General features: G+C 52.2%; 1 protein-coding gene across 7 annotated transcripts; it reads right to left on the bottom strand.

The window, feature by feature from the left end:
• Window positions 1-779: 779 nt before the first annotated feature.
• HPS1 (HPS1 biogenesis of lysosomal organelles complex 3 subunit 1) lies at window positions 780-24,161 on the bottom strand. Of its 7 annotated transcripts, XR_009522407.1 has the most exons (21): window positions 23,906-24,120; window positions 22,507-22,613; window positions 20,683-20,799; window positions 17,139-17,276; window positions 16,776-16,918; window positions 16,287-16,395; window positions 13,849-14,009; window positions 13,261-13,363; window positions 12,536-12,631; window positions 12,275-12,344; window positions 10,784-10,839; window positions 9,363-9,530; window positions 9,089-9,268; window positions 7,927-7,988; window positions 7,295-7,429; window positions 7,144-7,208; window positions 5,978-6,135; window positions 3,791-3,904; window positions 2,288-2,396; window positions 2,044-2,126; window positions 1,529-1,545 (listed from the first exon to the last, which is right to left on the bottom strand). XR_009522407.1 is itself a non-coding variant. In XM_060034312.1 (20 exons), exons 3-20 carry the CDS (start codon window positions 20,797-20,799, stop codon window positions 1,383-1,385), a joined length of 2,121 nt encoding a protein of 706 aa, XP_059890295.1. In that variant the 5' UTR covers window positions 22,507-22,613; window positions 24,129-24,161; the 3' UTR covers window positions 780-1,382. The 7 variants fall into 7 exon arrangements, 6 of the variants coding, with proteins under 6 accessions (XP_059890295.1, XP_059890292.1, XP_059890296.1 ...); XM_060034312.1 differs by lacking the exons at window positions 2,288-2,396; window positions 23,906-24,120 and adding an exon at window positions 24,129-24,161 and having other exon boundaries at window positions 780-1,545; XM_060034309.1 differs by lacking the exon at window positions 2,288-2,396 and having other exon boundaries at window positions 780-1,545.
• Between the last annotated feature and the right edge of the window lie 40 nt (window positions 24,162-24,201).

Raw genomic sequence — 24,201 nt, 5'->3', positions numbered from 1 at the left:
GCTAAAATCCGAGTCAGCATCTTCCCTCCAGTGTTATTTATAATATTGAAAAACTAGGGGGACTGGTTAGACTAGACGCGTCACAGCATGCAGCTGCTGAAAGTGAAGGGAAAATACTAGGTGACAGGAGTGAGGAGCCTAAACAGCACTGGGCTTCTGCACTTAGTCTTCCCCTTCTGCTCCTCTGTACTTTCCCGATCATGTCATAATTCCTGTCCATAAAGTCACGATATTAAGGAGAAAGGCAGTCCCAGTCACCTCGGGACTCTGTCCCTCACTGCCACCTTCTGCGGACTTCAGCCCGCGGTGTTGGTCTAGCTCCTTCAGTATCTCTGTCTCAGTAAGCTGTTCACTTAACAGGAAAGATCAGTGTGCTCTTATGAATTTTAGCTCAAGACTGAAGGCACGGAAGGCCTGGCCGCTGTCTGGTGTCACACGCAAACCCACCGCCTCGCTGCGCTGTGTACTTCTGCCTCCTCACTTCCCTCTGTCCCAGCTGTGGCCTCTCGGCCCCAGAGCAGTGGATGCTCCCAAGTCCCAGGGCTCTGACGGCCTCTTGTCCTTGTGTCCATTTGGGGGGGACTTTCAGGTTAGAGGAAGGGCTGTACCCCTGGGGCAGTGCTCTCAACCCAGGGCACACCAGGACCCCTAGAGAAGCTTTGGAAAACCTTAAAGCCTGGGATCCATTGGACCAAGTGACACGAATCTCTGCGGCGAGGCTGGGGCAAGAGGCAAGAACCAAGAAGGGCACAAAGAGGCCACCGAGAAGGGCCAGGGGCTTGAACAGTAACAATAACCATAACCAGCATTTATTGAGTGGCTGCCACAGCCGGCAGCCCCATGACCATCCTGAGAGACGGGTGCCGTCACTCTGAATGTGGGGAGACAGGCTGAGAGGTGGGGAAACTTGCCCAGAGCCGCAGAGGGGGCGTGGCAGAGCTGGAGTTCAACCCAGCCAGGAGAGCTCCTTTCACCTGGGGAGGGAAACAGCTTCCTGGGAAGCTTTCTCTATTCTGAGAACAGCAGACACCCACAGGCTGTGGGGACTTCCTTTGTCTCCTAGGGGTAAACGGAGAGGCAGATCCGAAAGAGGGGCTGTCCTGGGTCTAAGCTCACAGCCACTGCTGTTCTCAAGAGACCAAAGAAACCCTCTGGCCCTCCTCTCCCTTCAGAGGGAAGGACTTGGGGGTTTGCTCATCACCCGGAGTGGAGACTGGTCTAAGTGGAGTTTCTTTAAGAAACTCTGGGGCCGCCCTGGGGACTGTGCTACCCTCAGGAGGCTGCCGTGCACAGGAGGAGGCTTCACCATGGGGATGTCTGCAAGCCAGGTGGGCCTGGAGAACGGGTGCACGGGCAGATGCACGGGGGCAGCCCACCCTGGCCTAGAGCAGGGGGACACGGGAGGCCTCGCCCAGGCGCCGGGCCAGCTCGCCGGCCTGCTGCACCAGCACGTCCGTGGGGATGACCGACAGGTGGAGGGTCAGCAGCTCCCGGCACCTGACAGCCTCCGCCGGGTGGCCCTTGCTGTAGTAGCGCAGGAGCTTCCTGGGGGAGGGAGCGGGAAGGAGGACAGGATTGAGGAGGGAGCCAGGCCAAGGGGTCTTCCCGGCACTGCACAGGTACAAAGTCACCTCACTAGGCCCCGGCACCGGGCGAGAGGCCTTCCCTGCCCCTCGCTGACCCAACCTTACAAGGTTCAGCCCCAGGCTGCCACGGCCCAACCCTCTGGGTTCCTGATCCTGGAATGGGGTCCACTAGATGGCAGGGCCCCATCTATGGGGCACACAGAGCCGTCAGAGAAGGTCTTCAGGAGCCCAGCAGAGACGCCGGCAAATGCTGCCTCGATGTGCCAGCGGGAAGAACCCCAGCAAGCGCCCCACTCTCTTCCTCTCACTGAATGCCTGGCTGTGAGGAGCTTCTAACAAGGGGAGACAGGCTCAGGGGGACATTCCTGAAGGACGGGCTGCACGCCCTGTGGGGACTGGCACTGACCGCCCATCGTCTGTTCCCCTCTGTGCCCAGGGCCCTCTGGATCAGCATCACCTGTAGTAGTCTCCTCCCAGCATGCCGACAGGAGCCGAGTCATCGGACAGGACAGGCACCTCGATGATCTGGAGTTTGTACCCCTGGGGAAGGAGGCAGGGCGTCTTGAGTGGGGAGGCGGTGGGTGTGGGGGGAAGAGCACGGGCTTGAGCCAGACACTCGGTCTGAGGCCGGGCTCAGCCCTGCTTGGCGTGTGCCTGGTGCTGGGAAAAGGCACTGGCCTCTTTTTACCTTGTCTTCTCACCTGTGAAGCAGGAATAAGAATAAACTCCCAAAGAACATTAGACATGGATGTAAAGTTCCGAGTGTCGTGCCCGGCACCTGGTAGCTCTCAGTCCCATCAACCAGTGGACCTGGGTCAGCGACAGGCACACGTGAGGGAGGACGACCCGGGGACGTGTCATGAAGAACAAAGCGTTACCAAAGGCCAAGTCTCTCTCTGAAAGCAACAGGTATTCCCAGGGCAGGACATGGCGGGGAAGGGACTCAAGCTCTGTTGGGCTCCCACTGTGTGCCAGGCGCCCTCACGGGGCTCCTGTGGCGCTGTGCTCACCGGGCCTGCCGCACAGGGGAGGAGGAGGACTTGGTGGCGGCCCAGTTGCAGCCAGACTTCACACCTGGGTCTCCCCGCACCACAGCCTACTGCCCTGTGGGGCTAAACACACACACACACACACGCACACGCACACACACACACACACACACACGGAGCCCTGTCCCTCCCTAGAAGCTAAGGTGATGGTCACACCCACATCCTGGGCGCTTCTGAGGCAGGCACAGAGCAAAGATGGGAGCCTGCAGGTCAGGAGAGCCGAGCCTGGGTTCTGACATCATCACCTAGGACCTCGGTGGCCCTGGCCATGGTGTCTGATCTCAGGGCGTCAGCGTCTCCATCTGCAAAATGGGGTCAGGGACACTTGCTCCGACTATCACACGGGCTGTGCGGATGTGAGGCCGTGAGAACAGAGTGAGAGACCCCGACGGCTGCACTGTGCCGTGCAGGAAGGGGGGAAGGAGGGCTCGCTGACAGGGGCAGAGAGAGGGCAGGGCACGAGCAGGGGAGAGGACAGGACGAGGGGCCAAGGGAATGTGGGAGGGAGAAGCAATGGCCCTCAGAGAGCTGGAATGATGGCCAAGGGTGACAAGTGAGGAGGAAACAAGAAGAGAAAAAGGAAACGAAAGCGGAGGAAAGAGGGGAGACACAGAGCGAGACAGTGAGGGAGAGCAACAGCGCGAGGGGGTGGGAGGACACAGATAATAAACTCCCGTGACCCGTGCTCATACTGCAGCAATGGTGAGGTTTGGCCAACACGGCCGACGCAAGAGAGCTGAGCCTTCCTGCTAGCCTTGCCCTGGGCAGGCTGGTTAACTGCTCTGAGCTTCGGTTTATCAGCCTCTACAATGGGAACAGGGAGCCGGGCTCTGTAAGTGCAGCTGATGCCACTGAAACACCACCGAGGAAGCGCGGGCTGGGCGGCCTTGCTCACGCGGGCGCACATCTGTTCACATGTCACCTGGATGCTGCCTTAATCAATGGCATGAGATTTTCAGAGAATGGGGTGGAGGGGCCTGAGCGCAAACGGGACCTGAGTTCTGGGTGCCAACCAGCTGGGCTTAGCTGTCAGCTCCACCAGGGACAAGAAGAGCTGGAGACACAGACTGAACAGAATCCAGGAGAAAAGGATCCAAGAGTCACAGGGAAAGCAAGCATTTCGGGACGGCCCTGCCCCGGGCTGGCCACACCCACCATCTCGTTCTCGAACCACAGGAAATAGGAGCAGTAGAAGTCCCCCTCGCGGCACAGCAGCGTGGTGTAGCCCTTCTGCAGGTATCTGCGTGCCAGCTGGATCAGAGACCAGACCTGGGGAGAGGAGACAGTGCTCATCTCTGCAGCCTGTGGGGCGGCCCTCTCTCCACGGCAGGGACTGGGCTCAGGCTCTCAAATCCCGAGGGGAGAAAAGCACTCAGAGGAGGAGCTCCTGGAAGGCCAGGGGCTTCTCCTGCTCATCTTCTTCCTTAGTGTCCGGGCCCAGCCGTGGCTCAAAGCAGGAGCTTAATAATAAATGGGTGATGGATGGATGCACGGATGGACTAGCCACCCCTCCAGTTACTGTGACGACAAAATACACGTATAAACACTTTATGTACCTTTACTATACACACAAGCCATAAAGAGATTCATCTTTCAGGCCAGAACAGAGCCAGGGACTTAAGAGAAGATGAGGGGGTGGCCCCCTGGAACCCTCCTGCTGTCGAGGGCCAGCCACTCACCTGGGCCCCTCAGGACTGAGGATCTCTGGCACAGGCTCTATGCCATGAAGTTGCTAGAAAAGTGTTTGAACGCACAGAGTGCCCTGGTCCAGGAACATCCTCTGCTCCAGGGCGAAGTCTGAACGAGGGCTCACCAAGGGCACCAACGGGAACACAGTGACCAAGGGACAACGTGCCTCAGATCCCCTCCGCGAGATTCTCCTGCCTAATTCAAGGACTTCTGACGCTGCCTGTGAACTGCCCTAGGGAAGCTGGCAGCAGGGGCAGCTCTGCTCCCCCACCTCCCAGGGCCTGGAAAGGCCTGCTGCGCTCTCACCAAAGAGCTTAGAAAAAGCTTAGCGGCAGGCATACAGGAGCTACTCCAAACCTGCGCACAACACAATGTCTAATGAAACCTGCAAACAAATACACGGGTTTGCTCTGTTTTTCAGGAAAGCAATTCGACAACATGTATCAATAACCTTAAAAACACTCCTTCCATTTGCCTTTGTAATTCCATTTCTGGGATTCCATATTGAGAAAATAATCAGAGACGAGGACAAGGATGTATGCCCAGAGGCATGTGCCGCAGAATTACTTACAACCGAAAGAGCCTGGGAACAATCTAAACGTTCAACTAAGTACATGACGTTACGTTCACATGATGGACTATTGTGGAGCTGATGATAACCACGTTGATAAAGAATTAATGACATGAGGAAATGTACCAGATATAAAGTGAAGTGAAAATGTGGTAAACACACTGCTTACACAGAATGATCTCAACTATAACAAACCGCACAGAAAAACAACGAAAAGAAATGTACCAAGATAACCCCAACTAGCTCCAGAAGGAGACGAAGATGCCGGGAAGGATGGTACCAGGAAATGCTCAACCAACTCCAGCTGCGGTCTGTGCCACACGCTGTGTTAAGAATATTACATGCATCATCTCATACACTTATAATCTCCGCAGCAATTCTATGATGTCACTAGAGTTACTATCCTCTTTTACACATAAGAAAACTGAAACTTAGACTTCATAATACCCCAGCTACACAGCTAGTGAGGGGCAGAGCTGGGTCTCCAACGGGCCTTTTGTCAGGATCTTGTTTTAACCATTATGATACACCTTATTTGTATACACAATGTATATGAAAATATATAGTTTTTTAGAAAGTGGCAGAGGTCCTCTGTTCTCCCCACCAAAAATACTAGTTTGCTATGAAGATGAATCAAAGAAAAGGACCCCTGGAGACTGTTTCCTTCGTAGAAACCACCTAGTTTTACATTCTGATACTCAAGTTGATTAACCCATGTGTCTTCTTTCTGTTTTAATGAACTCAGCCAACACTTATCGGGCACTTATTTATGCCAGGCACTGAGTTAGGCCCTGGCCATTTCCTCCCCTGAACTCACTGCCCAGACTCTGCTGCTCCAGGCACACTGACACACCTGGGAAGGTGGCCGTGAGTGCCGACCGGCATCCTGGGGTGATGAAGATGGGCAACTATTCTTAGGAGCCTGAAGAGCTGGGTGCAGACACCAGGAAGAGTGCCATGAAGGGTTCTGGTGGGGGTGCTCAGAGCCTCCCGGGAGCCCGAGGGCGGGGGCTAGTCCTCTGGGCAGGGGTCAGCACACCCATCTGATGCGTGAGGAGAGGGCCCAGGCCAGGCCAGGTTACCTTGGTTCTGACGAAGGTGGCCAGGGGCCCCCTGCCCAGCTCCGATGAAGTCCTTTCAGTGCTGCTGAGGGAAGGGGCCACCATCTGGCCGGTGGTGCGGTCCACGTAGATGAAATGCACCAGGCCGGGGAAGTCTTCCAGGTAGGTGAGGGTCTCAGTTAAGGTGCTTGTTAAGGCAGAACCAGGGAGGGAGCTCCTCTGTCCTCGACCTAGGCTTCCAGCGAGGCCCGCCACCCGCCCTCAGGATCCCCCCCCTTTCCCAGGTCTCTCTTTACTGTCGAACCTCCACCCCTGAGAAGGTCTAAGATGCAAATACAACGGATCCTTGGCTCTGGCACATTTAATGCAGGGAGTTCTGGTCCCAACAGGAACATGGTATGTTCACGTTTTACCATTTTCATGCGGGATGGGTTTAAATGATACACATGCTGCGGCTGGTATGAGAGCAGAGCTATAGAGCTGAAGAGTGAGGCTAGCTGGCCGCCCACCCACCCGCCTCACCGTGATCCTGTTCACCTCTACACTTCATCTCCAGAGGCTGGAACGTTCCCATCTGAGAGGAAGGGCAGTGGCTGATGGCTAGCAAGGCCTTCTCACCTGTGCATTGAAGACCGAAGTCTCCAGAGACAGGAGGCCACACCCTTTAGAGATTTTAATACAGAAAAAGCTGTTTCATATAAAGTTCCAGGGAAAATCAGTATTTGGTAAAATTAGTTCTGCAATAAAAGGGTAAGTCTTGGAGGTGGCTTTTCAAATGGGGACAAATAAACACATTTACTGCAGGCCTTCTCAGAGCCTTCACGTGCCACTGTGTACTGTGACCTCTAAGAAGGAGGACGTGGCCACTCAAACCTACCCAACCCCAGGCCCCTGTCCCTCGTGGGAGACCCACTGCCACCTAGCTGGCTGGACAACACCGACATAAACGATCCCCAGGGCTCTCACAAGTAACCGTGGGAGAGCAGGACTTTATGAAATTCCAGCTGTGGAGTGTTCCTACAGACAAGGCCCCTGGGACACTACCTCCTATCATTTTTCTTCAGAGAAAGGAAGCTGAGGTGGTGAAATATATGCTCTTTCTCCCCAAAGCCGCAGCCCTTCAAGTGAGTGGGTGGAGGAGGCAGGTAGTCCCGAAAGGCCTCCTCAGGGCCAGCCATCAGGATATGACACCATGGTGACATTCCTCCTGCCCTTCACCAACAGGAAGTCCTTCCAGTCTGCCAGCTTTTCTCTGCCGAGGAAGCAGGGAGAACAGGGCTGGGGTCAGGTGCGCCCCAGCTCCTGCCCTGGCCGCCAAGGGGCCACACCGACACTTACTGCATGAGCGTCTGGACCTGGTCCTGCAGGTGCTGGGGCAGGGAGGGGCCTCCCCGGCCCGGAGCCGTGGTCAGGAAGCTGAGCCGGTAGATGGCGCAAAGCTGCCTCTTCAGCCTCCCGCATGCCTGGAGCAGCCTGGGCACAGAGAGGTGAGATGTCACAGCCGGAAGGGCCCTAGGAGGGCACGCCCAGGATGGTACCCCATCCCCTGTGATCACCCTCCTCCTGGACTGACGTACAGCACAGCTGATGCCCCACACCCTGGCCCTCACTGAGCCAGGAGGCAGCTTCCCAGTTTTCCCCCAGTGTGTGCTCTGAGCACTTAGAACCTCATCCAACCTCATGGTTTATTTTATGGAGAAACAAGGGGTAGTGACTCGCCCGAGGTCACACACTGAGTCCGTGCTGGAGCCGGGCCTCTGCTGGCCGTGTCGGGCCCTCAGGCCCTGCTCCTCAATCTCTGTCCTCTCTGCTCCCAGCCTCCCCTCAGCATCCGTGGGCTGGACCCGCCCTCCCAGGACCCCCTCTGCCCTCAGAAGCGCCTTCCTGAGCATCCTCTCCCTCTGGGCCTGGAGGAAACTTGCTCCTCTGTCCAAACGACTCCCCCCTTGACCTCAGAGCCCACCACTCACTGCCAGGATGATCCGGGCTCACTTCTGGAGAAGGCCTTGGTCTTGAACTCCAGCCAGGTGCTCTGTAAGGAGGACAGGTGACAGGCATCTTCCTGACAACATTCCCACAGCGAGGTCCAGGGGACACCCTACCTTGTGCTCTGAAAGGCTCCAAAAGGTGCCCTGCCTCCATGGCTTATTTAGGCCCAGCACACACCTGCCATCCACAGCCAAGCTAGGTCTCTGGCAGGTCCCCCAGCACCCTGCACCCCACTGTACACCAGGCTACTCATTGAGCAGGCAGGTATTTAAAGAGCAGTTTCTGTGTGCCAAGTACCAGGCTCACTGCCTCGCTGGTAGATACCGTAAACCAATGATGCCAGCGTGACAGGTAGGCGCCTCAAGGGAGAGGCGGACGCAGGCAAGAGCTGGGGTGCTGACCCCTCTCAGGGGAGCTTTGCATCCTAACACGTGCTCACTGGAGTGCGCTGGGCACGGAGAGATGCTGAGCGCTGCGGGCTGACTGTTAATTTGCGTCTGGGCTTCAGTTGGCTGCTCTGCCTCTTCTAACCCCTCTGCTCGTTTTCAGACCAGTGCAAACTCCGTGCACAACGAATCTCAGTTCCTTGAGCCCTGCCAGCTACACGAGTGGCCTCAGATCTCAGCCCAGTGTTCTACCCTTGAGAGCTCCCCCCCAGGCTCCGGCCTGGGCTGTGCCCCGTTTCCTGCTCTGCTTGCGCACTGTCCCAGGGTCTTGGCCTCATCTCCCAACCTGGGTTCTACGCCCCCTGTGGGTGCAGCGGCCTCCCTGTGTCCTGCACGTCTGAGACCAGCCAGGTGGTGAGGGGTGTGGCGGGCAGACCGCTGGCCGTCGCTGAGCCCTCGAGTTGGGCTCTGGCTCCACTGCTCACCAGTCCAGTAACTTTGGCCAAATCACCATCTATCTGAGCCTGGGTTTCCTCATCTGAAAAATGGGAGCTATAACTTGTCACACAAAAACGTTTTGGAAATGTCAAGTGCCACTGCTGGAAGTTTCTGTTTCTGTTTCCTAATGGGGGAAACAAGGATCACAAGCCCACGGTGGGGTGGGGCAGGGCCCAGAGCCTGGGCCCCTCACTTAGTGTGGACAGAATGGGCCCTGCACCCTCTCCCCAAGGTGGGGTGTCCAGGGCTTGCGTCTCACCTGAAGCTCTTGCCCACCTCGATTCTTGACAAACTTGTCCATCCTCTGGCGTAGGTCCCCCATGAGGGGGTGGGACCGCAGGGCACTCCCGGCCTCCTGCCCCTCCTTCAGCTTCTTCTCCAGTAGAGAAAACCCATCCAGCAGCTGGTACAGGGCCAGGGCCAGGGCCGTACTGGGGCTCTAAGGTTAGGAGAGCAGGGCAGGGCAGACAGGGGCAGCCGTGGGGCGGGCATCTAGGCTAGGGCGTTGCCAGGGCAGGCGGGAGTGCTCGTACCTTGGTCAGGAGCACCATGTTGATGCCTGGCCACAGCGGCAGGCAGTACATGGTGTGGGGCACCATGGGGCAGTAGCTCTCTTTCACGGTGGCATCCAGGAAAATCCTTCTGGGGCTGGAGGGTCCTCGGGAGCGAGGGACCAGCATCTGGAGGGTGTCCTCAGCCATCTGCGGAGGAAGAGGAGCTGTCAGCAGGAAGGGGTGGGCAGGCGTCTGGCCTCCTCCCCACATTGGGTCCACCCACAGCTGCCCACTTGCCGTCCTCCCTGTGAACCACGAGGCATAAACTTTTCTAGCCCCAAGAAATCCCAGTTCCTAAATCCCTGCACTCTGCTGCGGCTGCCCTGGCAGCTCCTGTCCTGCTGCCCCTCTCTCTCTCAACATCCTCGGGGCCCTTCTGCCGGGAGTCAGGACTGGATACCACACGGGGGTAGCGGGTGGTAAGAAAGGACAAGAAAGGTGGGAAAAGCAGCCGGCGTGGGGTGGCATGAAGGGGAGGAGGCTCCTCTACAGCTTTCTGTACACGAAGCATTTAAAGCTGATTAACACCTGTCATTTCACCACCTTCAGGACATCCCGACAGTCATTCAAGGGGGGCAAGTGGGGCATAACAGGGCTAAACAAGCAAGACAACCAGCCTTACGAGGGCTCTGAGTAACAAAGTCTTTACGGGCAAAAGCAAAGAATTAAGGAAATCGTTAGGGATGCCACAGAAACTTCTCTATAAGGAAGTCTTCCGATAACAGCAGAGGACTCCGTACAACACACTGGCTGTCCAGGAATTTGCTAAGTAAACAATAACGTGCGCACGCAATGCACCCTGAACAGCCTTGTTAAGAAGCACACTGCTGAGGAGCGCCTAGTTAATGCGAAAACGCTCAAAAACAGAAAGAATAACGAAGCACATCAGGATTCAAATTTAGTAAAAGAAAAAATATATATGTCGTGTGTGTATGTGTCAATGCACATATAAAGTCATAGAAAGACTAGAAGGAAACACTCCAAAATCTTAATAGTAGTTAACATCTGGGGCTGGGATCTGAGAGTGATCTTTTTCCTTTTCCGTATTTTACTTCTGTTTATCCCAATTTTTCTACAATGAACGTATTTACTTTATCATTTAGAAACCATTAAAAATTAAGCTGGACTTTCCTCCCAAGAACAGTGAGGGTGGGGATTTCTCAGGAGTGGAGGCCAGATGTCTGGGGGAGGGGGAGGGGAGGGAGGCGGTCACCCTCATCCACCACTCCCCCCGCCCCTGCACTGGCTGGCCAGCCGTGAGAGGGCACAGGAAGGCCAGCGTGGCTGGAGAGTCACCCCAGGAGAAGCCCTCAGAGTCTCCAGTGCTCACTGCATCATCTCAGATCAGCTGGCGCCCCGGCCAAACCCCCCCACCCCCGAGCCCCCCAGGAGAAACTCACCTGGACATGGGGATCATCAGTGGGAGGGGTACCCCCATCCAGCCAGACTGTGCTACCTGCAGGCCATAGGTATTAACATAACAACATAAATAATGGCAAAATGTAAATACTGGCCCAACAGCCTGTCAGCAGGGGAGGATGGAGCAGAGATGGCCCCATGCCATCAGCAGCTCACGCACATTAGTGTGAGCTGGGGAGACTTCCCCTTCTCATCCTATCCCAAACTGGTGAGTGCAGGGCAAGCTCAGAGGTACCAGAGCTAGAGCAGCCTGGGCTGGGGAAGAGAGGCTCCCTGATGCCCCAGTGGGCTGCGGGGAGGAGCTCCTGCACGTGTACCTGGCAGTGTGGGGGGGTGTCCCTCAACCCCCTCCTCGGTCCCCAATCCCCTCCTTGTTTCTGCCCTCCCTAACCCTTCAGGCCCCTCCCTGGCTATAACAGTGCCTCTTCACTGGGAGGCAGCACACACTGTCTACAGTTCCCCATTTATTTAATCAATCAGCAAACTTTAACTGAGTATCTACTATGTGCTGGGAACTGAACTAGATTTCCTTTCCTAGGTCAGCTCACAAAAACCAGCTGAACCAACCGCATATTTGAAATATTGTAGGCTTGTAATAATAGTGCTCTCTCGTGTATTTCATTGCAAATAACTATCATTTATAATCATGTTTTTCTGGGGAAGCCTGTGTCTGTGTTTCAAACACCTGACTTACGAATGGATGAATGCAACTCCACCCATTTGTAAGCTGTGAGTTCCGTGCACTGTGGAACAGGCATTATTTACAGCTTTGAGGCATGAAAAAACTACTGAGAGAAAGGGGCCAGGAGGAGGAATGAGGGAAGGGAGCAGTGAGAAGAAAATGGAACTTCAGCCATTACCCCAAAGTAGTGCTTTTTGACGTTTTGGGCTCGTGGAGAGCTTAGAGAACCCAGGACAGTTATGATCCCAGCCACAGAGAAATGGACAAGCAGGGAAGAATTGGCACATGGTCTCAGGGGTCCCAGGCTCCTTTTTTGTTTTGTTAATAATATTTCCAATATTTTTCGTTTCTTTTTATTGTTTACCCACATACTTTGGAAAAGCAGGTAAGCTATAAACCATATAGACTGAATATTTATATTTTAAATCACTGTACTAGAAATAAAATGATTATTACTTATTTGATTACTTATTAATTATAAAAAAGAAAGAGAAGGCAAAGAGCACATATATGAGAGATGAATTTTTAAATGATATCAACTTGTCATAAAAAATTTTAGGGATCCTTTGAGTGGCCTTAACAGTCCTTGAATTCAAGCTGGAGCCGGAAGGGTAGACAGAGGGTTTGCTGCACACAGTGTCCTGGGCTCTAGGAATTTGGGTGTCTGTGCCTGGACCCTTACAGGGCGTTGGGATCCACTGAACCCTAAGACAGATTCTCCCAGGGCTGCCTATCCGCCTTGCCTTCTCCAGGTCCCTGTCCTGTGCCCCTCCTCCTCTCCAGGTCTCACCTGAACTCTGCTCCCCGGGAGAAGGAGCTGGTGTGAAATACTCCTCAGGGAGGGAGAGGCTGTCTGTCTCCTGGGAGGGAGAAGGGGAAGCTGGGTTGAGGTCTCAGAGAGGCTCTCCCAGGGGGCTCGACCCTGGTCCCTGCTCTCTGGGGAGAGGCTGAGCCTCCCCTCCCCTCCCCCTCCCTCCCACCCCTCCCCCTCCCTCCCACCCCTCCCCCTCCCTCCCACCCCTCCCACCCCTCCCCAGAACATAGCACATACAGTCCCTGCAGAACTCCTGGTTGGGTCTGCAGAACAAGAGCTCCAGGCCTGCTGCACGGGGATGCTCTGGCTGCGGAGGGGCCTCTGTGGGGAAGGCTGCAACAGATCCGGGGATGCTAGTTAGAGCTGCCTGCCTGGCTCCTCTGCCTCCTGCACTTCACAGCGCAGCCCTGGGGGGCGGGGGCCGCTAGCCCCTGCGCACACTCCACTGTGCAGCCCTGGGTGTGCGCCCTCACTTTCCAGGGATGTTTCAATTTTAGAAATTCCAGAAAGTCCAACACATTGGCACCCAAACCACTGCCAGCACTTACTGAGAGTGTTCACTACACCCCAGGCACTGCTGAGCTCTAGGTAAACTGTTTCCTTTATTCCTCATGACAACCCTGAGAGGTAGATGCCATCGTTGTCCCATTGCACAGATAAGGGAATCAAGGTTCAGATGGGGTAAGTACTTGCACAGCAAACAGCTGAGTGGTAAAGTTGGGACTATGTTGGGACTATTTTTGGGACTCCAAAAACCTGCACTTTTAACCCACTAAACTACATGCATTCTAGAATTCCCCTCACATCTGAAAGCAGCTGGAAAAAAGTCATGCCCAGCCACATGCCCAGGACTGTGACTTGGAAACCACAGCCTCCCCAGCAGCCTGCCCAGCACTCTCCTGACTGGTTTTCCAAGTCGCCTTCCTGAAGGCCTCCTGCTGCCCAGAGAGCTGCCCCGAGACCTGGGTGTCGCTGTCCTCCGCCATGCTCTCGCTGGGGTAGAGGTCCTGCACCAGAAGGATGAGGGCAAGGAGGTCGGGTGGGCGCAGGGAGCCGGCGCTGTGGCTGTGGAGAGAACAGGCAGCAGGTCAGCGTGTGCCCGCTGCCCCCAGACCACAGGTGGCAGTGGACAGGGGCAAGTAAGTTAAGGGAGTCTGGAGCATGATCCCTGCCCTCAAGGAGTTTACAAATGTGCCCGCTGACCTCATCCTTTCTGGAGAAAGTAACTCATCCATTTAAAAAATAAAACTTGGTTGTGTTGAAAAAAAAAAATTACCAGTGGAAAACCACCAGGGACGAGTAACAGCATATCAGGAAACCCTAAATTAAGATTCTGAGACAGTGTTCCAGGAAGAAATAATTCAGAGAAGGAAGTGAGCTGAGAGGGGGAGAAGAACTGAAGAATCTAAGAAGGCTTCCTGGAAGAGATGGGTCTGGAAGGTTTCCCTGGCCCAGGAGGTGGTGCTTTTCAGGTAGGGGGGATAAGAAAGGGTGAAGGTGAGGGGACCCAGGGCCTCCGGGCCACCCCATGCTGGGGCCCTTGGACTCACCTGGAGTAGAAAGCCAGCAACTTGGAGTGCACGAGCAGGAAGGCATGCAGGGCCTCCTCGCCAGCCCGCCCAGGGCTGGAGTTGATGGCCTGGACGACGTGCCGCTCCAGCACCTCGATGCACAGCTCACATAGCTGAGGGTGGATCAGCCGCTCCACAGCCTGGGCATGCGGGCAGGGAGAGGAAGTCACATCACCCCCACACCTCCCGCTCCAGCCCCAGGGTGGCAATACACTCACTCAGGCCACAGTGAGCACACGCCATGTGCCAGATGCTTGGGAACAGGGAGGCTCGGACCAGCACAGAGTCTGCCCTTCTGGGCCTTAGTGTGGTCACTAGACTCTAGCGGATGAGACAGACAATATGCAGAGAAAGAGATAAAATAAGTGCTAACAACTGCTGTGTAGGAAATATACAGTATTGGACTAGAGAAGAAGAGCAGAGACCTAAGTGTGTAGGGTGTTCAAAGAAAATGTCCCTGAGGAGGTGACCTTTAAACTGATATCTAGAGAACAAGAAACCCCCGTCAGAGAAGGAGGGAGGGGCGAATGCCGCAAGCTGAGGAAAGAGCACATGCAAAGGCCTTGAGGTGGAGACAGAGTTTGGAGCAGTGCTGCCTAACTGATTACAAAGGCAACCCCTACACGTAATTTAAAATTTTCTAGTAACTACATTAAAAAGTAAAAAGTGAAATTAATTTTAATAATTGATTTAACCTAATACATCTAAAATATTATCATTTTAACATAAGGAATAAAAGCATTATTAATGGGACAGTTAATAATCCTATTTGACATTCTATTTTTTTTTTTTTGCATTTGACATTCCTTTTTTGTCCTAAGTCATCAATATCCAGTGTATATTTTACAGGTATAGCATAACTCAATTTGGACTAACTATACTTCAAATATTCAACAAAGACATGTAGCTAATGACTACCACACTGGACAGAGTTGAACACAGAGTGCCCCGGAAATGGGAAGAAGTCCCGGGTGGGCAGTGCATGGTGAGTAAGGACAAGAGAGGCATGAGATGAGGCTGGGGCAAGACAGGCAGTGGTGGATCATACAGGGCCTGATAGGCTTGGTAAGGACTGTGGATTTTATCTTAACTGCATTAGGTCACCTCCTACAAGAAGCCTTTTGCTGATGCCTCAGAAGGAGTTGACCACGCCAACCTCTGTGCCATCATGGATTTTGAGAAACCCAACCTGGCAGCACCCAGTATACTTTATTGTTTTTAGTACATATGAATGGCTGATTTCCCCTCAAGGGCAGAGACTTTATTCATCTCTGTATTCCCAGGGCCTGGCACACCTCTTAGCATATGCGAGGTACTATATGTTTACTGGAAGACTGAATGAGTGGGGTGTGAAAATGAATTCCTTCAGATCTATTTTCCTGTTCACTAATTCTCTTTCCAGCTATGTCTCATCTATTATTTAACCCATCTCTTAAGGTTTTCATTTTAACAATTATGTTTTCACTTCTAAAACATCTATATGGGGTTTCTCCCTAGCTTTTATGTCTGCAAATATTTCCTGGTTGTTTTATGTCCTGTACCTAAAAATTCTAGTGTATCAAGCTCCTTGGGATCTACATCTGCTGGTGATTGATTTCCCCGACTCCTACTCATGGTGGCTTATTCTCTTGTGCATCTGACTGTTAAACTGTGAGCTCGTATTTGTCTGCGCTTAACCTGTCCTCAAAATCAACGGCTTTCAACATGTAGCTCCCAGACCAGCATAACCAGCATCACCTGGGAGCTAGTTAGAAACGCACATTGTAGAGCCTCCCACCCTTGGCCCCCACAGTCAATGAGAAAAGTGAGGCCCAGAAACCTATATCTAACAAGTCCTCCAGACGATTCTGATGCACACGGAGTGTGAGAATCACCGACTTAGAGAGAATCTGTGTTTGTCTGTACAAGGAGCAAGCGGGTGCTGCTGACGGCCACCTTACTCTTCAGGTCTGGGCTTAAGTAGGAGTTGCAGGCTCAGCTCTCCTGTCGCTGTTGGCCTAAGGTTTAGTTTTCTGGTTGTAGTGTTGGTACCGTCATCTGTACTCGGGCAATCTTGCCTTTAGTGCTGCTTATTTTTCACTACTTTCCACTCTAGTTTCAGCTCAATATAATTTGGGGGGTGATCAGAGTGGAGGGGGCTATCTTCAGAGATTTCCATAATTTACTGAGAGCCCAAAAACTGCATTAAAACGTCCATTTTATCCAAAATCTAGCTGTGTTAAGATAGGGAGGCCCATCAGTGTGCCCAGCCCAGCACGTGGCCAGAAAGAGCAACCCTCAGAAATGCATGGGCTTGAGGCACTGCCTGTGTCCTCACTCATGGAGGGGAGGGTGGTGTCAAAACATGGTCTTAATGCTGCTCAGCCCCTCTGACCTGACATCTCTGTGGCCCGAGGACTCCCGCACCCAGCAGTCACCTCCACAGCGAAACACTGCTCCTGCTGCCGCAGGCGGCCGTAGGTCCACAGCAGGCTCTGGAAGTGCTCCCACACCTGCACACGCTGCCCCAGGTCCGGGGGCCGCAGCCTGGGGGCAGAGCAGGGGAGACCCATAAGAAAGCCGGCTGTCCCCAGCTTCAGCCAAAGGAGCGGCCTGACATCACTGCCAGCGCCAGGCAAGCTCATGTGACATGACCAGACCCCTGCAGGAGCCCACACAGCACAGAGGGGGCGTGTCGGGCTCTGCCCTCTCTGTAGAGCCAAGTGGGATGGGCACGGAAGCAAGAGGTGGGCGCCTGAGCAGATCGCCTCACTTCTCAACCTCTCTCACACACACACACATGACAACAGCCAGCTAGAGAGACCCAGGAAGAGGCCAGGGGCAGAGTGTGACAGGCAGCTTCACTGAGGCTGGGTGCACACCGCCTGGCCTTGAGAGGGGCTCAGCACAGCACCCAGGGGACTCACTCCTTTCGGATGAGCTGGCCGTCCATGGTAACCAGCCCGAAGTGCACCTCGAAAAGGTACTTGAGCACGCACAGCTTCTGCCGCAGGTCCCCCTCGCCCTCGGTGTGGTCTCCATTGATGGCAATGAACAGGCACTCTCCAAACTGCAGGCACAGCGGTCAGTGGGTGTCAGCCAGCCCCAGGGGACCCCCTCACCTCCCCTGATCGCTGGGGACAGTGAGGGGGGCTCAGCTCCCAGGGGATTTTGTTAAGATGCAGCTTCTGCCTTCTAAAAGAGTCTGAGGTTCAAGATGAGGAGGAGGCGTGTGGACTGCCCAAGGAGCCGAGGGAAGAGGAACACGGGCCCCAGGGCCGCACGCTCACCAGGTGAAGGACGTACAGGTAGTTGCCATTTTCCGTCGAGAAGCAGGTGTATGTGTCTGAGAGCTTCTCCAGCATCGTCATAGAGGAGATAATGACTGGGGCCAGGAGGGTGCTGAGCTGGTCCTCCAGGGCGGGAAGCTGCAAGAGGGGATAGAGAATAATACTGCTTAATGTGCCAGACCCTGGGACAAAGGAATGGACAAGACCCAGGCCTTGCCATCAAGGGCTCCATAGTTCTAGACCCACCTGGGAGGCTATCACTGTCCTGACAGGGAGACACTTGGGTAGTAGTTAGGAAGGCTGGGAAGGGTCAGGCAGCTAATTGTGCTGCTCAGGCTGTGATTCTAGAAGGAAACGTTAAGGAATTAGGCCACATTTCCATAGAGGAATGTTTGGGGCATTTAATAGAGAGCTGGCCAACTCTAAGAAAGTTCAGTATGTGTACCAAAGTCCATGCCCTTTGTTGCAGTTAAGTTCCCTTTGGGGAATGTATCCTAAGGAAAATAATCAGAAATGAGGCAGAGATACATGCGCAAAAATGTTCCCTACAGCGTAATTTATAGTAGAAGCAACTGGAAAGAATGTAAATGTCCAGTACCAGGGAAAGAGTTAAATAAACAACAGTACATCTGAATGATGGGAGAATATATAGCACTTAAAATATTAGAGTGTTTCAGTGACATGGAAAATTCCTATGATACAATGTAATGTTTAAAAAAATGGTTGTGAATGCTCTGTATTTTCAAATGATAAAAAAAACAAGGTATTGAAAAACCAATGAGAAATTCACACTATTAAAGTTACTGCTTCTGAAGAGAAGGATCAGGAATGATCTTCCCCCCAGTTTTTACATCTTTCTGTACTTTCCCTATTTCAGTAACAAGTATGCTTTTACTTTTATAATCTCTTCACTCATCCATTCTCTCTGACCTCCAAATAAGAAACAGAACAAACAGACAAAACCAAAAAGAAACTGGACAAATTTGCTGAAGGTCTGGGAATAAAGATGGGATAAAACCAAGGGAATGGTAATAACTCAAGTTCTCAACACTGGAATGAAAAGACAGGAGGAGACAGCTGACCTTCCCCATGCTTATCTCAGGAGCCTCGACTGAAACAGGGAGAAAGCGGAGTCCTAATTTTAACTGGTACACAAGGAGCTGAGTAAGACCTTGCCTTCAGAAGAACAGGCAAGCAGCCAGGGGTACTGTGCGGCACTTAAAATACAAGGGGGTCCGCGTCACGAGGGGTGTCGTTTCCTCCCACAGACTCAACGTTTAGGAGCCCAGCGCCGTGTCCACTGCTGTGGAGGCTGTCAGTCACCTGCGACAGGTCTCCACTCAGGCAGGCAGCTCCTCTCCTGACCACCCCAGGCCACACCACCCCAGCCTGCCCACCGCACACCTGTGAAATAAACCCGTGGTGTTTATTTGCCACCTGGCTCATTTTCTTTAGACTCTGAATTCCACAAGTGCAGGGTCACGTTGCTATGTTCACTGTAAACAGTCCATTCTCGATTAGTATTCGTTGAATGAATATCCCTTCACATAGGCAAACGTTGGTTGAATTATTCATGTACGACAATATTCTTGAACCATCACGAACCAATCATGTTAATAGAAATGTCACTTAAAAACCTAGATGGTGTATAGCAACTCACTTTAAAAGTAGTAGCTTTTTCTGTAGGGATATAGGTGTAGCAAGAATTCTTTTGGTTGGGGGGAAATTATAATCTTTGTGTAGCTAGAGTGTAAAGAGAATTCTCCTATATTACTTGGTGCGATCATAAAGTGGTACAGTATCTTTGAATGGCTTTTGAATCGATGATTCTACTTTTAGGAATTTATCCTAAGGAAATAATGAGATGTGGGATAAAATTCAAGCACAAATGTTCCCTACAGCAATAGCTATAGCAAACTAAAAGCAATATACATGTCCAATACTGGGGAAATGGTTAAATAAATGATGCTACATTTATTCATATATTGAATATAATGTTTCCATTAAGATTTATGCTTTTGAGAATATTTAACAAAATGGAATAATGCTTTTCCTATAATGGCAAGTGAAAAAAAAAAAAAACCAGGAAATAAAATTGTAAGTGTGGTATGATCCCAACTATTTATAAACGATAAAGAGCCAAAGAAAATATATTGAAGAGCTAATAGCTCAGGGTAGTAGAATTATGGGTCATTTAAAAACTATTTCTGTTATTTCCCAAATTTTCTACAATTAGTTCACATTATCCATAGGATCAGGAAAGAAAAGTGTTGGATACTTGAAAAATAAAACTTTGAAGACTTTTTTTCTTTACCTTAGTCATTTAGGAACTGAAAAGTCAGGAGTTTGTTCCTTTATGAGGTTTTTAATAAAGAGGAAGAGAAACACTATCAAATAGTTTGCCTCTTAAATTGACCAAGTTGATATAGTGGTTTAAGAACTAAAATACTTTAAAATTCTTAAATTAAAAAATTATACATATTGACTGCTAAAAAATAAAAGAGCCTAACAGATAGACCTGTTTTTTAGCTTAAATAAGACCGCTTAAATGACTATGATCTCTGACACGTCGTATCATTCCTAAAGAGTATCAGCGATGTCGAGGTGAACTTGCTGATGTGGAGTTGGTCCGGCTGATGACCAGGCTCACTGGAGCAGGAAGGGCACTGAGAGGCAACCAGTCTGTGTGGCTGCAGAAATGCAAGGACTGTCTACTGCATCCCCAATACAAAAGTTTTTAATCCAAAATTGATCTGGAAAAAATTTCAAAATAAATTACTCCTTTAGAATGTAGAGCAGAAATTATCTAAGTGAAAATGACAACTGTCTCTGAGTTGTGATATTAAAGCGTTAAAATGGATATCCACATGCAAAAAAATAAACTTTATACTTTACACCACATACCAAAATTCAAAATGGATCATTAGACTGAATATAAAACCTAAAACTATAAAACTTCCAGAAGAATATGTGGGGAAAACTCTTTGTGATCTTGGGTTGGGCAAAGATTTCTTAGATATGACACCAAAAGTGTGATCCATAAAAGCAAAAAATGGAAAACATGGAGTTATCAAAATTAAAAACTTCTGCTTTTTGAAAGGTACTGTGAAGCAGATGCGAAGACAAGACACAGACTGAAAGAAAATATTTGCACAACGTAGATCTACAAAAGGACATATTCATATCTAGGAAACTCTCAAAACTCAGTAGGAATAATAAGAAACAATCAACCCAATGAAAACTAGGCAAAAAGATTTGAACAGACATTTCATTAAAGAAGACATAAAGATGGCAAATAAGCACATGAGAAGATGCTCAAAATCATTAGTCATGAAGGAAATGAAAATTTCTTCATAGGGTGGGGGTGGGTCACTGGAGAGCATCAAGGGCTGACCTCTAAGGGTGCGCAGGAGCGAGGGGCGCCGGGCCACACACAATGCCGTGTTCATCCCTCTGGCTGGGCCAGGACAGGTGGACAGGCTCTCCTGCCTCCTGGTAGTTCTGGGTTGTTCCCTCCCATCCGTCCCTCCTACCCTGCACTCACCCCTTCTCCCTCATTCTCCGACTGCCCAAACTTCAGCCTCAGACTCTCTTCAAACTCCTCGTCCATCCAGTAGAAGAGGACGTCTGCACCCTCTGTGGCCACCAAGACGCACTTCATCTGCCAGGGAGAAGCAAGGTCAAGGTCACCTCCCAGCCCCACATCCATAGGCTTGGCCTGAGTAATGAACAGGATCATAATCCCGCAAACACCTACTGGCCTTTACTGTGCGCCAGGCACCACGAGGGCCCTCCTGGTGTTACTCTGCGCCACCCTCACAGCAACTGGGCTAAGCAGGAATCTTCAGTTACTCCTATTTTTAAGTGACAGAAGTGGGATCCAAACCCAGGCCTGTCTAATGCCAAGGCTGGGGCTCTTTCCTGTGTTATCTGGCCTCTCTGAACACAGCATCAGACCCACCACCAGCCTACTGGGACCAAAGGCAAGGAAGGACCCAGCTCTTGATCTGAGCACGGGGTCAACTGTACAAGGGGGACAGGCAGGCAGGGCCTGGTCTGGAATGGAGGGCGGCTGGTGCACCTCCCTCCAGGAAGTCCAGAAAAAATGTGCTTCTCCTCAAGTCACAGGTAGCTCCAGAGGACGAGCTTCAAAGCCCACAGGCAGGGGGTTCAGTATTACAGGAGTTTGATTCACAAGTTCCTCCTGCTCTGGTGGACACAAAGGCAATGTGACCTTGGCCACGGCTCATTCTCACTCCTGCTTAGCTGCTGCTTCCTCAGCCACCTCCCCCAGTATCTCCTGCCCTTCTGGACCTCCTTCCCCAGCACCCACACATGTACCCTCTGTGCCACACATTATAATGCTTGACTATATACAATGGGTTTTCACATTCACCAACTGGTAGATTCTTAATCCAGAGCTTCCCATGCTGGGCCTTGGCCCTGTGAGGTACAGCAAGACATTGATCTTCTCAGCGCTTAGGGAAGCCTGACCATGCCTGGTGAAGCCAGAGCTGTCAGGCCAGCTGCTTGCTCCAGTCAAGGGCTTCAAACCTTCTCCTATAGCTCAGCATGTCACACAGATATGCACTCATCACCCACGTGCTAGGACGTGATAATGATGAGGAAGCTCTGTTCTAACTCTTCCATGGTGGATGTCCAGCTTCCTCAACAGGATCGTAGCATCTCGAGACCTCAGACTCAGTAACATTCTTCAGGATCCCCTACGTGACCAGCTTAGTGGTACTTACCCAATTCCTCCCAAATCTCTAGTTGGTTTATCAACTTTAACTCGGAGAACCTAGCTTGATGGTGTTTCCAGCACAGTGAAAAACAAAGAATGTATCCTAGTCCCATGGAATTGCTAAACACTAGGCAGAGACTGGGAGAGCAATGGAGTGTGAAGGAAAGGTTGCTGGACGAGGGCAGGTGGGCTTGACGGGAAGGGAGTGCATGGGCTGGAGAACAGTGGGCTGGAGAATGGAGGCTGTGAACAGCAGAGAGCCCCTGTAGGCTGGTAAGGGTGTGGATCATGGATGGGTGGGGTCAAGGTTACAGAGGCTATTGTCCTGGTGCGGGGTAATGTGGGTCCACTCCTTGGTGGAGGCCAGGGGAGGAAGGGGCTGATTCAAGAGGTGTAGCTTAGAGACTTGGTAGGCCATGATGACCTCCTGGATGCAAGGGAGGAAGGACAGAACAGGCAAAGTTGACATCAGGATGCAGAGCTGGGACAGGGGATGGAGATGAGATGACTCTGCACAGCCGGCGAGAGCTCAGTCTACTACCTACCTCACCCTGTCCACCTCCCAGAGCCCGAGTAGCCCCAGGGTGGGTGCTGCCTGCCTCCATCTCAGGCAAGATCATCTACCTTGGCAAGGAGCACAGCGGAGCTTCCAGACAGCCAAAGATTCAGAAAGGGCTGTGGTAGACAGACTCAGTGACCAGTTCATGGAGAGCAGCATAGCATCCCAGGTCCTGCTTAAAACAGGGAGGTCATGAGGGCAAGCAGAGGCTCTCGTTCCAGCTGCTGCCTGTTCCCAGGAGTGGACAAGCTGGTGAAGGACAGAGTGGTCAAAGGTCTCTCTCTGGCTCTAAGGCCTTCTGCTCAGAACATAGTCCCCTCGGCCAGGAGGTGTCCAAGTGCCCCACATTCTGCCCACCCTGCCCTCCCACAATGGAGAACACGAACCCGGCAAGCACAGTCCTTTGGCCATAGCACGTGTCCACAAACATTAATTCTCACCTACTGTTTCCTTCTGAGCATTCTCACTTCCCCATGGGTCACTCTGAGCCATGGTGTGGTCAGCAAACCCACCCTGAGCAGCCCCGGGAAGCCTGCTATGAGTGCCTATTGGGAAACAGCATAGCACATCCCAGGGAGACAGAAAAGCAGTCCTGGGGAAGAGAGGAGGTATCCTAGGGTAATGCAATGAATGGCAGTAAAGCAATACAACCGCCAGGGGAGACCCGGTTCTAGTTTTGTCTTTGCCAAGACACTTAAACCTCTCTGAGCCTCAACCTCTGGCTCCACCTCCCTCCAGGGTTCTAGTGAGAGCCTGGGAGTAACCAGGCAGACACACCCCTAGCAAACTTTCTTACACAGAGGTGGGGTGGCGGCTCGTTATTCTTATTTCCCAGCTTCCCCTCCTCAAATAACACGTGAACTAAACTGGTTTCAGAATCACTCATATTTTGATGATAAAAAGCAGGAACAATATAAAGCTTTAGCTTAATTAGGAAACCAAACATTGTAAACAAACAAGACACAAGAAAGGGCTGTTAGGGGCTCAGCATCTTGTGCAACATGAGACCCACTACATCACCAGCATGATTGACCTTAACGCCATATTCCCAGAAGAATGGAAATGCTCTTTAGTGGACGTTAGGTTCTACTTTTATTCCACAAGGTTGCTGGAAAGAGAACCTCACCGGTGTTATTTTCTGATTATTATTATTATCTGATTATGTTATTTTCTGATTATTTATGCTCTGAGGGAACACAGGACTCACTGGAGCCCCAGATGGCGCCGGGGCAACCTGGGGAAACGCCCCCACGCCCATATTCGCCATCCTCCCAGCAAACTGCCCCTATGGCCGCCGCCCCTGCCTGCCAGCAGCCCACACGCTCACAGCCTCGTTCTTGCCCCTGATGGGCTGGAGGACGCAGGAGTGAAGACCTGCAGGGCGCGCCCGCCGAATGGCAGGCCTTCCAGTTTGCCCTGCACTTTACAGTTTATGCAGCAGTTTCACCCCCAAGTCCCCCGAACCTCACAGATACCCTGGGAAGAAGGCCCGGCTTGTGACTACTGCCCCACTTCGTAGCTGCAGTAACTCTGGCTCCGAGAGGTGAGGCGACGGGCCCACGGCCCCACGCCGGGTGGGTGAGGCTGGAGGTGGAGACGCCCCCACTTCCGGGAGGGAAGCGCCAGGGTCCCGGAGTAAGCCCCACCGACTACCGAGGCCCTCCGACAGCGCCGGAGGCCCACATACCGCGTAATACCCAGACACCGGCCAGCCTGCCAGGAGCTCGCGGGCGCGCTTCCGGGTGTGGCCACGTGACCGC

Source organism: Delphinus delphis, chromosome 16 (assembly GCF_949987515.2).
Source record: "Delphinus delphis chromosome 16, mDelDel1.2, whole genome shotgun sequence".
In the NCBI taxonomy this organism is placed as follows: domain Eukaryota; kingdom Metazoa; phylum Chordata; class Mammalia; order Artiodactyla; family Delphinidae; genus Delphinus; species Delphinus delphis.
The sequence above is the reverse complement of the archived record's forward strand: the minus strand, read 5'-3'. Positions and strand labels throughout refer to the sequence as shown.

What these genes read in the sequence shown, in the direction of transcription:
- HPS1 (XM_060034312.1), bottom strand. Translation starts at nt 20,799, where the DNA reads ATGAAGTGCGTCTTGGTGGCCACAGAGGGTGCAGACGTCCTCTTCTAC. An exon ending in TCCCGGGGAGCAGAGTTCAG is followed by an intron (nt 10,840 to 12,274) that starts GTGAGACCTGGA and finishes TATGGCCTGCAG; the next exon opens with GTAGCACAGTCTGGCTGGAT. An exon ending in TGTGGTTCGAGAACGAGATG is followed by an intron (nt 2,127 to 3,790) that starts GTGGGTGTGGCC and finishes CTCCTTCCCCAG; the next exon opens with GGGTACAAACTCCAGATCAT.